The sequence below is a fragment of the Hyperolius riggenbachi genome, chromosome 7 (genome assembly GCF_040937935.1).
Source record: "Hyperolius riggenbachi isolate aHypRig1 chromosome 7, aHypRig1.pri, whole genome shotgun sequence".
Lineage (NCBI taxonomy): Eukaryota > Metazoa > Chordata > Amphibia > Anura > Hyperoliidae > Hyperolius > Hyperolius riggenbachi.
In genome coordinates, this window is record NC_090652.1 from 189,260,300 (window position 1) to 189,275,957 (window position 15,658).

The following is a 15,658-nucleotide window of genomic DNA, read 5'->3' on the forward strand; positions in this document are numbered from 1 at the left end:
CCTCTGCCTGTTCATCTTTCTGCTCACTCATCCTCTACTGCACCTCTCTGTTGAGCTCTTTAATGGCTCCCAATAAGCCAGAGCATTCATTTCAAATTCTTAACACTAACCTACAAAGCTCTTCACAATCCTTCTCTCCTAATACAAACTGAACCACAGTCTCGGATCTGCACATGACCTTCTTTTGTCCTCCTCTAGAATGACCTCTTCACATTCACATAAACAAGGTTTTGCACATGCTTCATCCCTCCTCTGGAATACCCTGCCACAACACATCCTTCACTCGCCAACCTTTGATATCTTTAAATGCTCCCTCAAAACTCACTTTTTCCATCAAGCATACTCTCCACCTTAGGCCATTTCCCCTTTGTTCAAAAGACAGCAAGCAATGGGCAGCGCTCACAGGCTGCAAGTGAAGTGAAAGCTCCAGAGATATATCCAGCCCCTTGAGGCTAAATACAAATCAGATGCAAATTATGTGCTAGCACTAATCTAAATTCTAAAAATTGAATGCAAGCTGACACCCATGGAGACAGCTATCCTGAAGTATACTTAAAGAGACTCCGTAACAAAAATTGCATCCTGTTTTTTAACATCCTACAAGTTCCAAAAGCTATTCTAATGTGTGCTGGCTTACTGCAGCACGTTTTACTATCACCATCTCTGTAATAAATGAACTTATCTCTCTCTTGTCAGACTTGTCAGCCTGTGTCTGGAAGGCTGCCAAGTTCTTCAGTGTTGTGGTTCTGTGATGCATCTCCCCCATCCAGGCCCCTCTCTGCACACTGCCTGTGTATTTTTTAGATTAGAGCAGCTTCTCTCTTATCTTTTACAAGCTGGATAAATCCTCCTTTGAGCTGGCTGGGCTTTCACATACTGAGGAATTACATACAGGCAGAGCTGTCTGCACTCTGCAGGAAGAAACAGCCTGACATTTCAGTGGAAGATAGCTGCAGGGGGAAAGAAACACACAAATGATCTCTTGATATTCAAAAGGAAGGGTGTATACAGCCTGCTTGTGTATGGATGTATTTTCTATGTGTGGACATACTGTACATCAACCTACTTCCTGTTTTGGTGGCCATTTTGTTTGTTTATAAACAAACTTTTTAAAACTGTTTTTAACCACTTTTAATGCGGCGAGGAGCGGCGAAATTGTGACAGAGGGTAATAGGAGATGTCCCCTAACGCACTGGTATGTTTACTTTTGTGCGATTTTAACAATACAGATTCTCTTTAAGTTTTGTACAGTAGAAGGAAATGGCAGTGCTTCCAAACAGACGCTGCACCTGAATTGACTACCTGCACAAGTATGCAGAGCTCGAATAACGAGCAGATTACACACCTTGCATTCAAAACAGGTACAGTAAAGGGTGGCGTTCGCTTCAGCATAAGTTGTGCACAAATTATCCCTACTAGACTCTCCTAAGGCGGTGACGGGCCCCCCCAGGAGATAAACTAACCACTACTCTAACAGTGAAGCATATCAAATAGTGAAGCATGTTTAAACAGTGAAAATTGTCCAAAAAAGGGTTAAAACCTCAAACTAATGTAACAGTGAAACATATTCAACAGTGAAACATATCCAACAGTGAACCCTAGCTAGTCTAAAATTAAAAACATAATCCTTACCTGGTGCAGCTAGCCATAAATGGTATACACATTTGTTCAAAAGACAGCAAGCAATGGGCAGCAATCACAGGCTGCAAGTGAAGTGAAAGCTCAAGAGATATGTCCAGCCCCTTGAGGCTAAATACACACCTTGAATACAAATCAGATGCAAATTATGTGCTAACACTAATCTAAAACCGTTATTCGAGCTCTGCATACTTGTGCAGGTAGTCAATTCAGGTTCAGCGTCTGTTTGGAAGCGCTGCCATTTCCTTCTGCTGTACAAAACTTAAGTATAGTTCAGGCTAGCTGCCTCCATGGGTGTCAGCTTGCATTCAAATTTTAGAATTTAGATTAGTGTTAGCACATAATTTGCATCTGATTTGTATTCAAGGTGTGTATTTAGCCTCAAGGGGCTGGACATATTTCTGGAGCTTTCACTTCACTTGCAGCCTGTGGCCTGGAACCCACTGCAAAACGCAAGCGCTAGCATTTTGTATGACCAGTTTGTAAGCAGTTTAATGAGTGTTTTAGGGAGCTGTTTTAAAAAGTGTATCAATTTGCCAGCGGTTGTGTAGCGATTAGCGATTAGCGTTTTAAAGTCTGATTGGTCCTTTCAATTAATTTTAATTTTGTAACAGTGTGCAGTAACTTCAAAACGCTAGCAAAATCGCTCAGTGCAGGTTTTATTGAGCGATTACGCCAGCGCTTCTATACTTTAAATTGAAGCGCAAACGCTCCTAAAATGCTACATGTCCTGCGCTTGCGATTTGGGAAATCGCAAACGCTCCAGTGGAATTTGCCATATCCATTAACATTAGCTGAGCGATTTTTGAAAACACTAGCATTCTCACGCGTTTGCTAAATGCTCACAAAAGCGCTCTTGTGGGTTCCAGCCCTAAGAGTGCTGCCCATTGCATGCTGTCTTTTGAACAAATGTGTATACCATTCATGGCTAGCTGCACCAGGTAAGGATTATGTTTTTAATTTTAGACTAGCTAGGGTTCACTGTTGGATATGTTTCACTGTTGAATATGTTTCACTGTTACATTAGTTTGAGGTTTTAACCCTTTTTTTGGACAATTTTCACTGTTTGAACATGCTTCACTATTTGATATGCTTCACTGTTAGACTAGTGGTTAGTTTCTCTCCTGTGGGGGCCCGTCACCGTCGTAGGAGAGTCTAGTAGGGATAATTTGTGCACAACTTATGCTGAAGCTAACACCACCCTTTACTGTACCTGTTTTGAATGCAAGGTGTGTAATCTACCCGTTATTCAAGCTCTGCAATCTTGTGCAGGTAGTCAATTCAGGTGCAGCGTCTGTTTGGAAGCGCTGCCATTTCCTTCTGCATTTCCCCTTTGACCTCTGGCCAAGTTGTACTCCTACTAGATAATCTAAAGCACAGTGCCTCTAGGTATGAATATTGTATACTACCCCATCTCTTGTTTTCTCCCCCTATTCCTTTAGATTGTAAGATTGCAAGGTCAGGGCTCTCTCATACTTTTGTGTCTTGGAATTTGTTACACATTTATTCATATTAATTTTGTCACTGTAATTACCAATTATGTATTTTGTGCCAATTCTGTATTTTGCATCTTCGTAAATTGGTGTATACCATTGTCTGTATTATTTTGTACCTGGTGTTGTTTCTTACTTTTACAGCGCCATAGAATAATAATAATAATCTCAATAAAAAAATGTTAAGTATAACAAGAAAATGTCTGTTCATGCATTCATTTGTGTTCTTTCATTAATTTAGGTTTCTATTTTTTTTTCTACAGGGCAGTAGAGGAGCACCTGGCATGCCTGGTTTCCCTGGTATGAAAGGTCACAGAGTAGGTATTATATATACCATACATATACATCAATTACACACATTAAATTCAATTTCTAAATGTGGTCAAAAGGAATGGGTTTTCAAAATCAATTTGACATTAAAATATAGCTTTAATTTGAGCCAAAATTTAATTTCAATGCTCTTATACCTCAGAACAGAGACTAACATGTTGTATATACTGGGACTTCAGCACATAAGGCTGATGCATCAATCCTTACTTTCTAAGGACAATCATAAAAAAAAAAACCTCACCATCCTGAACCTGCACATATCCCAGTTGATCCAGGTAAAGGCGAAAAAAAAAAAAGCTTGCAAGGCCTGGGCCAATTGACTCCGAGGAGTGCCCGAATTTAAAAGAATACAATTACCTGGGGCTTCTTCCAGCTCACCGTAGGCGGCGAGGTCCCGCGGCATCCTCCTGGCTCCTCTCCTTCAGCCTCCGCTGGCCCCCCGTTATTGGTGTCACCCGGCGACACCTGGGCCTGATGTCGGTCGGCTCTTCCTGATTGATCAAGTTTTTTCACTTGACAGGAAACTTGACAGGCAGCCTATTGGGCCAATCAAAGTGTGGGGCTAATGTCCTTTAAAGTGATTGGACCTGCAGAGGCTCAGGGCAGGATGAGTGGAGTCATTTCCAATTAGCAGGCATAAGTTTGTAGCACTCGCTATGCTACTCTGATAAGGCATGTTATCTCTGATAAGGCATGTTAACCTTGATAATATGTGTTAACTTTGATAAGGTGTGTAAACTCTGATAAGGCATGCTGTTTGTCTTAGTGAATCAAGTCCTCTGTGTTTTAAACTGTAAAACAGAACAAAGTCAATGACCCTTTAAACTTTCCTGCAGTAAAACCCTACTCCAAGCTGTCTCTCACTGTTTCTGGCTGTTTAACCAGTTCAGCCTTCAGTCGTTTTTCATCTTATGTATCTGAGCAATTTTCACCTCCCATTCATTCAACCAATAACATTATCACTACTTACACAATGACAGTTTGCTTTCATATAACAGAAAGTATTTGCAATAATTCAGGTTGGAGTGAGCTTGAGATCTCTCCCAGTGCATCACTGCTGAAATATGCATAGTTTTAACTCTTCCTGTACTGGTAAATAACATGATACTTTTTTCTTTGCTACTAATGTCCTATTTGTTATCTGTAATACGCATAAAATTCATTTACTCATAAGTTTATTTATGCTTCCGATTTGCATTAATTAGCAACACATAATGCAGTTAGTGCAGTTTCTTTTCGAAATGTTATGCTAGGTACTCATGATGCATTTTGGTCAGTCGCTTTTCTGTCTGATCAATTTTCAGTTCGATTTTCCAATTTTTTTCCCGCTCAAATCTCGTATCTTTCTTATCCATGTCTATTCACTTCTATGAGAAATCAACCAGAAAAACTATCAAAAATAATATCGGACATTACGGAAATTATCTATCGCACCATCTATCTGCCAAAACAAAACTTATGGTGTGTACCTAGCATTAAAGTGGACTTGAACTCTTGCATAGAATCAAGAAAAACAGAAAGAAATGCACCTGTAAGTTTTTAGAGAGAAGAGCCTGTCTAATTCCCCTTGATCTTCAAGGAATCACACATGTAATTTGAACTTTCAGCTGTGTTAGCTCAGAAATTTGACAGTCCCCGACAGACACAGGTAATATTTAAACACAGGATGTTAACCCTTTTTTTACTTCCATGGAAGCAGGACGTAGACACACTGCAGCTTTATTGCAGGAATTCTGTAAGCTGTAACAAATAAATGTTTTTCTAAGGTCATTATGCTGTTGCTTATCTTTTAGAGCAGAGAGTAATTTCTGAGTTCAGGTCCGCTTTAAAGGGAAACTGAAGTGAAAGGCATATGGAAATTACCTGGCGGTCCCCTTTGGCTGCAGTAGCGTTTGATTCACACACCTGAAACAAGCATGTGGCTAATCCTACCAGATTTCTATGGCTCAAAGTAAGAGGCAGATGATCAGCGAAGCACACAGGCAATTTGCATTGCTTAAAAGGAAATAAGTATGTCAGTTTCCATATTTCTCTCAATTCATGTCTGCTGTAAGTAGTTAGTTGACTGGTATTATACAGAGTGAGTAGAATTTACATTAACTTATTTCTTCCACAGGGAATTGATGGAAGAGATGGTGCAAAAGGGGATACGGGCACACCAGGACTTAGGGTAAATATAGCTACATCTTGTATACAAGAATGCATGCTTATTTAAAATTAAGATAATGATCTAATGTTTACCATGTATGCTTCTGAAAAAAGGGAACCTCTAGGATTGTACATTTAGTAGCCCCTTCAAGACTAAGGACATAGCAGTTACATAGCAGTCTGTGGCTGTTTCAGGGTTGCAGTACATAACTGTTATGGACCAGTAGAGATGGCCCGAACATCAGATTTTGGGTTCCCAAATCGCGACCTTCCGCAAAAGTTCGAGTTCGCACGAACCGGGCAAACCGCCATAGACTTCCATGGGCAGGTGAATTGTAAAACATACAGGGACTATTTCTGGCCACAAAAGTGATGGAAAATTTGTTTCAAGGGGTCACCAGGATGGGGGCATGCCGAAGTGGGATACATGCCAAAAGTCCCTCGGAAAATTACGTATTTGATGCAGAGTAGGATTATAATCCCTAAAGAGCAGAAATCACATTACATACCTAAATTGGAGGCATAAAGTGCTTTAAAACATCTTGCATGTGTATACATCGATCAGGTAGTGTAAGTATTGTACTGCTTCACACTGACAGGCCAAATTCACTGTGTAACGCACTGCAAACAGCTGTTTGTGTAGTGATGGCTGTGCTGGTGCGCATATTGGTGAGAGTGCAGACAATTATGGTTTTCCAGCCCATATGGTATGGCTGAGGTAGGTCAATGACAGAACAACAGTGACAGTCCAGCTGATCGAATTTGGTCTGTCCACAATGAAGCAGCAACCTTATTATCTTGGGTGTGCCCACCAACACACTCATATAGGTCATTGCTTCATTGTGATCAGTGCTGCTCGGATACCCCTTTTCAAAATCCGGATCCGATTCGGATCCGGATACCCAAATATCCAATCCGGGTCGGATATCCAATTTCAAAATTTTCCAATCCGGATCAGATATTCGACCTCAGTATCCGGGGTATCCGGCCGGATTCGGATATCTGGATAGAAAAACCGGAAGTGGCCTTCAAATTGCTTTAAAAACGTTTTTTAGGGTAAAGGGGAACACTAATTGATGATGTGGGGACTTAAAATCCCCCCCCCCCCAAAAAAAAGAATGGCTGTCAATTAACATCAGGCCTAGGTTCCAGACAGCGGTCGTGCAGCCCACATTGTGTCGAAAGTCCAACCGCACAACTGGGACATAATAGTTTTCAGCCCAGACACCTCCAAAAAATTACGCAGCAATTGTGTTTTGGGTTAAAGGGACTCCGAGCTCATCTAAAAAATGAAAATTGTACTCACCCGGGGCTTTCTCCAGCCCAGTGCTGGTCGGGAGGTCCCACGACGGCGTCCTGGCTCCTCTCCTAGTCCCCGCTCCGGAATGGCTGACCGGCGGGAGCCCGGGCGACACTCGGCCGAGTGTCGGGCTTCCGAGTGTCAGGCCTCTTCTTCCGCGTATGACGCGGCTGACGTCACACGCCGGCGCCTCGCGTCATCACGACGGCCGGCGTGGCAGTACGGCGCATGCGTGCTTTAATCGCGCATGCGCAGTACTTTCACGCCGGCCGCCGTGATGACGCGAGGCGGCCGGCGTGTGACGTCAGCCGTGTCATACGCGGAAGAAGAAGCCCGACACTCGGCCGAGTGTCGCCCGGGCTGACGCCGGTCAGCCATTCCGGAGCGGGGACTAGGAGAGGAGCCAGGACGCCGTCGTGGGACCTCCCGACCAGCACTGGGCTAGAGAAAACCCCGGGTGAGTACAATTTTCATTTTTTAGATGAGCTCGGAGTCCCTTTAAATATAGGTGGTATCAGCACAGCAGCAGTGGCCTGTGGCACCCTGGCGGTGGAAGCAGCAAAGGCAGCAGGAGCAGGATAATGCAGCAGCAGCAGGTGTAACGTGTGCCAGGAGCATGCCGGACGTGTCACTTGGCACGTGTCACTTGGCACTTGGTACGTGTCACTTGGCACGTGTCACTTGCCAAGTGACACGTGCCAAGTGCCGAGTAACAGAAAGCAGAGGAGAAGACACTAGTGCACACTAACTGTCACACTGGCACTGCTCACAGCACAGCAGTTCTGTAGAAAGCTAATACAGTAGTACTACTACTCTGACAACTACTAGCACTGACTGCAGTACTACAGTACTAAATACACAATAACACAGTAATCATATTCCCTAATCCCTAACCTAACCTAAACAGTAGCTAGCTAAGGCTAATAGCTGGCCAGCAGGCAGCAGCTGGCCTGGTCTGTGCACAGCACACACACAGACACATAGCAGCTGCAGCAGCCCTGCAGCACACACTCTGACTGTCACACAATGAAATCAAGCTAATTAACAATACAACAATAGTGTAGGGATAGTGAAGGGGTTAATCACTGAACAGCTTTAGGTTTATGAAAGGGTAGGAGGCGCCCTGGAGGATACTTGTGGAATGATATGTGAAATCGAGAATCGATATATATGTATGTAAGGTATATACAGAGATCTCTCAATTATCTTTTAGTTTTAAAAATATACGTGTATGGGCAGATCCTACCTTAAATGAGTAGTCAGTCCCATACTGTATGGTATAAAAGCTTTAATAGGGCACTCGAATAAATTGACAACGCGTTTCGCGGTTAGAACCGCTTCATCAGGTCATGTACTGTGCCACAAATGGATGTTTCCTCCGCATCAGCGCTAATAGCTGGCCAGCAGGCAGCAGCTGGCCTGGTCTGTGCACAGCACACACACAGACACATAGCAGCTGCAGCAGCCCTGCAGCACACACTCTGACTGTCACACAATGAAATCAAGCTAATTAACAATACAACAATAGTGTAGGGATAGTGAAGGGGTTAATCACTGAACAGCTTTAGGTTTATCACTGTGCACAGCACTTTCTAGGCCAGCAGCACTGGAGCACACACTGACTGTCACTCACTGAATGAAATCAAGCTAGCTAGTCTAATTAGCATTACAACAATAGTGTAGTGATAGTGAAGGGGTTAATCACTGAACAGCTTTAGGTTTATCACTGTGTAAGCACTAGCTAGGTCAGCAGCACTGGAGCGTGTCTCTCAGTGAGCATTCACAAGCAAGGACTATATATCTCATCATGGCAGCCCTCCTTATTATACAGGGGGGCTGGCCAGTGTTCCTCTCTGTGATTGGGTGTCAGGGCTTAGGCTGGGAGCCCTCTGATTGGCTCAATGACATCCTGGACCTCTTACAGTATCTCAATAGTCGGATATCTTCAGGTCAATAATATGCCTGATATGTGCAAAGTTAGTTCAGGGCGCCAAAAAAAACCCCAAAAACCTAACTTTGTACATATCAGGCACATTATTGATTAACTACAATTACTTTTGTCTAGAATAAGAGACATCTAAGGTAGAACATTGTCCATATTACTATTGGGATACTACCGTATAGAGCTATATATATATAATTATCAAATATTTTCACCAACGGGCGCCTTGTTACTTAACATTCTGGAATGGCCAAAATGCAAAGCAAAAATGCAAGTAGCACTTCAGTTCGCAATGCTGTGTTCCTCAGTGTATAAGTGTGATCAATGCACTGTCTGATGTCCCTGTAGCTAGAAAAGCCGAGATGGTAGGGACCAGGGATGCTCAAATCCGAATTCGGGAGATACCCGGATAGTTCTATCCGGATATCTCCCAGTAAGGCTTTGCAGGGGGGGGGGGGGGGTCAATCTTACCTAAATGACATCTTCTTTGGTCCGTACGCGTTGCCTCCCACGATGCGCTCCAAGCGCCGCATGCGCCGGTCACGTGACTACAAACACTTCCTCCTTCAACCCGGAAGGAGGAAGTGTCTGTAGTTACGTGACCGCCGCATGCGGCGCTTGGAGCGCATCGTGGGAGGCGACGCGTACGGACCAAAGAAGACGTCATTTAGGTAAGATTGACTCCCCCCCCCCTGCAAAGCTTTACTGGGAGACATCCGGATAGAACTATTCGGGTGTCTCCCGAATTCGGATTTGAGCAAGCCTGGTAGGGACAGAGAGCTGGGGAAGAGAGGAGACATGGAGGGAAGGAGGGATATCTTCCTTATCAGGTCTGCAGACTTCTGTAGTAGTGATGTAGAGACCATAACATTTTCAGAATACGAACGCGATTTTACAACAAAGTTGCAGGGTTTGTGGAGGAGGACAGTGGGTACAAGAAGTGTTTTTTTTTTCAAAAAGACTTTATAGTTTTTGAGAAAATCAATTTTAAAGTTCTCATGCAGAGTGTGGGAAATGTTTCACCCAGGGGTTGAGTCCTGCGTGAACGCGGGTGGACGTGGACGACGTCCACCTGCTTTTTTCAGAGGGTGGACGCCGTCCACCCTGGCAAGCGGACCGCCAGCATACAGGCGACCATGCCTCCGCTTGGGGCCTCGCTCTGCTGCTGCGGCCGGCGGCCGCCCGTCTAATTAAGATGCTAATTTTCACTATTGTTGTTTCGCATGTGCGCATCGCGGTTCAGGCAGATCCTCGGGCGGCTGAGCTGTCACTAGGCTCCTCTGTCCCTCCCTCCACCAATCAGTATTGCGTTATTTTTTCAAGCAGCCACCTCTCTCTTGAGTTCTGCCAATGAAGACAGAGGCAGCCAGTGAGCCCGCCCCCCGCATCCTGACTGAGTCCAGCCACGTGAATTCAGGAAGCGAGAGTAACGGATCTCATTCACTCAACCTCCTCAGTGACAGTCTCCCTCACACAGTTCTCCACCAGGCAGCAGCCAGCAGGTAACCCGGTGACCGGAATGTATGTAAAAGTATCAGGCTGAACAGTATATTTAGCTGTCAGCTGGGCGAGAAACAGCAGAGTAGGTGAGGTGATCTATGTTACAGCCTGTCACAGGCTCCTCTGCTGAATGTGATAAAGTGCATTGGTCTGATCATGATGGCAAATCGCCTTCCTATGTCTCTCCCCAGCTAGATCAGGCAGTCTGCTGTTTTCCCCCTTTGTTTGCTGTTAAAACGGGGTGTCTGTTTTGCTGAGCTGACTGCAGCCTTCAGTCACAGTGTAGTGTAGTGCTTCCCCTCCCCCCTTCTGGAAACACAGACAAACTGCTGGAATCTGAGCACCATGATTTGAAACAAACATCCTAAAGTTACAATTCCATGTGCGATCGATCAAATTTGATTGGATTGATTAAATCTAACATGTCTAATCGGGACTGGATCAATAGTGTGATCGATTTTGGTTAGTTAGACATGTCTGATTTAATTGATCCAATTGAATTAGATCCAATCAAATTCGATTGATCGCACGTGGAATTGTAACGTGTAGATGGGACTTAAAGACAATCTGTATTGTTAAAATCGCACAAAAGTAAACATACCAGTGCGTTAGGGGACATCTCCTATTACCCTCTGTCACAATTTCACCGCTCCCCGCCGCATTAAAAGTAGTCAAAAACGGTTTTAAAAAGTTTGTTTATAAACAAACAAAATGGCCACCAAAACAGGAAGTAGGTTGATGTACAGCATGTCCACACATAGAAAATACATCCATACACAAGCAGGCTGTATACAGCCTTACTTCTGAATCTCAAGAGATCACTTGTGTGTGTTTACCTTCTGTCCCCAGCTTCTCTCATGCACTGAACATTACAGGCTTCCTGCAGACAGCTCTGCCTATGTCGTTAATTCCTCAGTATGTGACAGACCAGCTCCTTTCACAGCCTCCAGAGGAGGATTTTTATCCAGCTCTCTTCTATCACTGATAAGATAGCAGAGAAGCTGCTGGCTTATGTAAATAAAACACACACTGGAGTGTGCATAGAGGAACAGTTCAACACTAAAGAACTTGGCAGCCTTCCAGACACAGGCCGACAAGTCTGACAGGGGAAAGATACATTGATTTATTACAGAGATGGTTATAGTAGAAAGAGCTGCAGCAAGCCAGATCACATTAGAATAGGTTTAGGAACTTGTAGGATGGTAGAAAAAACATTGTAATTTTTGTTACAGAGTCACTTTAAGGGAGGTTCGTATACAATGTGTGTTTGGGAACACAACTGTGATTTTATATATGTGCTGAAGGTGATCTATACCTCCCCCTCCCCCCAAGCTTACATAGGTCTTACTTCTTTGTTTACCACAGAACCGCAGTACAAACAAAGCTGCTGCAGTGATATTATGCACCCCTGACCGTCTGCCGCAATAATGCATGCTGGAAGATGCAGCCCATAAATGTGGCTACATGTCCCATCTTTGAGATGTAATTATTTCAAGGCATGAATTGCGGCTGCCGATCAGGGGTGCAAAATATCAACAGAGCTGCTTTGAACTGCATTTCTGAGGCACATGAAGCAGGTCTCTAGATTGTGACCTCCTCTGAGGACAGTGAAGTGCTGCTGACGATATCAGTGCTATATAAATACATAATTCCTTTTTTTTTTTTTTTTTTTGTATAGCACTTTTCTCCTGTCAGACTCAAAGCGCTTGCGAGGCAGCCACTAGAGCACACTCAGTAGGCAGTAGCAGTGTTAGGGAGTCTTGCCTAAAGAACTCCTTACTGAATAGGTGCTGGCTTACTTGCGCCGGAACGAGGAAGAGGTAAGTCCCGCCTCTGCCAGCCGCCCGCACATTAGTTCTGGAGAGCGAGGGAGGGAGAGCCCAAAGGTGAGGGACACATATACTGGGCACATATACCCAGAGCCGGATTAAGGCTAAATGGGGCCCTAAGCAAAGTAACTGATTTGGGCCCCCCCATCATGTCGTAATAGAAGCAGAAGATGTAGCTGCACAGCAACATGCCGCACACACCGGGGCAGCCGAGCTAATGGTTGCTAAACAGCCCGCTTTCCTCTGTGGGTGCACAATGCAGGGAATAGCAGCGGCAAAATGCAAAGTGAGAGATGAATGGCTGGGACATTTGCACTCAGGGGCTGGGGCACCCCTGTGAAGAGGGCGCCAGATATCACAGCAGCAGCACTTTTCCCCTGCATCTCCAGCCTGGCAATAGCAGAAAGCTCTGGACACCGCCAAACCGGAAGCCGTTCCCCAGACAGAATTACATAATCACCCCCACCACCGAACAACCGATTTCCTCCCAAACTAGACAGCCACCATGCAGCCTCCATCCCAGTGAATACGATAATCCAGCAGAGAAGGCAGCCGCAGCGTGGGAGAATGACAGCACCAGATGACTCGCATTCACCTATTGCGATCCAAGCAATAGAGGTCCCATCAGACTCCTTTAGAGTGCTACTGCTCTGTTACTACTACTATTACTACTTCCTACTTCCAGTCTGATCTGAGAATCAGGAAGTTGAGAGCAGCTGCACTGTAGAAGAGACAGATGGGTTTCAGATGATGAGATCTCTATCGCTTGGATCATGGATAGGTGAGTGAGCGTTTGCCATCTGCTGCTATCATTCTTGCTGCAGCTGTGGTTCTCTGTGGGAAGGGAGGGAGGAGTGGGCAGTGGCAGAGCGCACAGTAGCAGGAGGGGGACCTAGGATAAGAGCCTGGCTCTGAAGACAATCAGCAGCGCACGGCATCATTTGACAAGACAAGACAAATAACATTTATATCGCGCTTTTCTCCTGGCGGACTCAAAGCGCCAGAGCTGCAGCCACTAGGACGCACCCTATAGGCAGTAGCAGTGTTAGAGAGACTAGCCTAAGGTCTCCTACTGAATAGGTGCTGGCTTACTGAACAGGCAGAGCTGAGATTCAAACCCTGGTCTCCTGTGTCACAGGCAGAGCCCTTAAAGGGACTCCGAGCAGTGCCTGTGGGTATGCCTTTAAGCATACCCACAACTAATTAATTACATCCTCACACCTACCAGCTGCCGACTTTGGAGAAAAGTCGTCCTGTGTAATACAATGTAACTATGGAAAGATGCATATCATTTTGAAGCTCTCTTTCTCCTCTTTCCAATGATAGATAAACTACCACCCTACGCCTTGTAGTTTTTGCTATTTTCGTGATCGAAATTGCCACGGCCACGATTTCGATCACGAAAATAGTGAAAACTAAAAGGCATAGGGCAGCGGTTTATATATCATTGGAAAGAGGAGAAAGAGAGCTTTAAAATGATATGCATCTTTCCATAATTACTGCACTGCTCAGAGTCCCTTTAACCATTATACCATCCAGCCACCGCTGACAGGATGGCGAGGGCTGGTTTATGTGCTGATGGTGCCCCTTTGACTCTGAATGGGGTCCCAAGCGACTGCTTTTGTTGCCTGGTCGGTAATTCAGCCCTGCATATACCCCTGCCCTGCCTACATATACTGGGCGCATATACCCCTGCCCTGCCTACATATACTGGGCACATATACCCCTGCCCTGCCTACATATACTGGGCACATATACCCCTGCCCTGCCTACATATACTGGGCACATATACCCCTGCCTACATATACTGGGCACATATACCCCTGGCTACATATACTGGGCACATATTCCCCTGGCTACATATACTGGGCACATATACCCCTGGCTACATATAATGGGCACATATACCCCTGGCTACATATACTGGGCACATATACCCCTGCCTACATATACTAGGCTACATATACTGGGGACTACTATACTAGTGGCTACTTATACTGGGGACACCTATAGACCTGGCTACCTATGCTGGGGGTACCTATTTTGGGGGAACTGCTGTCAGATTATCTGCATTTTTGTGGAACCGCTGTTTATTTTGGGGAACAGCTGCCAGATTATGTATATGTTAGGGGAACGGCTGCTGCCAGATTACGTGTATTTTGGGGAACTGCTGCCAGATTGTGTATGTTTGGGGGACCACTGCTGCCAGATTACATGTATTTTGGGTGTTACATGTATTTTGGGTGATCAGCTGCCAGGTTTCGCGTATTTTGGGGAACTGCTTCCAAATTATGTGTATGTTGGTGGAACTGCTGCTGCCACATTGTCTATTTTGGGGGAACCACTGCCATATTTGTATTTTGGAGGAACTTCTACCAGATTGTGTCTTTTTGGTGAAATGCTGTCAGATTACATCTATTTTCGGGGGGATACTACGGCAGAGCTCAAACTTCCCCGTCAGACCTTTTACATCACTGCTAAGGTCATGTATATTTGGCCCCACCCATGCCCACACCCATGTTATGCTTGACCACGCCCATTTTTGGCGCTACGTGCTGCGCAGGGGTTTTTAGAGGTGAGTCCACTCACCTCTTTTCCCAGGACTAGACCCCTGGTTTCACCGGCTGCCAACCCTAGCAGTTATGCCCTAGAAACAACACATTTGCAGGATAAATTAAGGAGGCCAGTGGGAACAAGTGGAAAAAAAAATTCAAAAAGACCTTATAGTTTTTGAGAAAATCAATGTTAAAGTTAGAGGAAAAAAGTAGCAAAGTTACTGCGCTAAAATGACAGATAATGTATTAACATGTATATAAATGTATATATATTTTTTTATTTTTCCCCCCTCCCGAGCCTCTTTAACCCATTGTTTCCCATATATGCTGGGATAGCCAGAATGCAGAGCCCTGGCCATGTGGGGCTTCACACCCTGAGCTATACCAGCCTGGGGGACAGGGGTGGCCAAGCCTCCCCCTGCCCCCCAGAGCCCTTGTCCAAGACATGGAAAAGGGGCTCTTTCCCACCTCCAATGCCCCAGGAGGAGGTGGGGGTCGACGATGTCCTGGGGGGTTCATGGTGGCATCTGGGAGTTAACTTTAGGAAGGGTATCCCCAGATGCCAGCCCCCCTGCCAGGAGAAATGGGTATAGGGGTACTCCTCCTAGGGGAGGAGTGCGGGAGCTGCGCAGGAGGGTGGACTAGCAGTGCTCTAGCTTCAGTCAAGATCGCAACATTAGAGGATATTGGTGTGGGACTATTACCGAAGATATTAGTGTGGGAACATTTTTTTTAAAGGTACAGGTACGTATTTTTTGGTTCATTAAAGTGGATCCGAGATTAACTTTTACTCACTGCATAATGGTGTTCCTTTCCTATTGTTTATAGGGCATTCCTCAAGCCAAATACTTTTTTGTTTTTGTTTTAATACTCTAATTCCCTATAAACTAAACAAGCCCCGCCCACAGTTTTTCAGAGAGCCT

General features: G+C 45.0%; 1 protein-coding gene across 1 annotated transcript in view; it reads left to right on the forward strand.

The window, feature by feature from the left end:
• Nucleotides 1-15,658, forward strand: part of COL3A1 (collagen type III alpha 1 chain) — a 2,242,195-nt gene that overhangs the window by 567,029 nt on the left and 1,659,508 nt on the right. The window contains exons 10-11 of the mRNA XM_068244947.1: nt 3,395-3,448; nt 5,578-5,631. Of these exons, the coding sequence (XP_068101048.1) occupies nt 3,395-3,448; nt 5,578-5,631 (108 nt within the window). The remainder of the gene's footprint in view (nt 1-3,394; nt 3,449-5,577; nt 5,632-15,658) is intronic.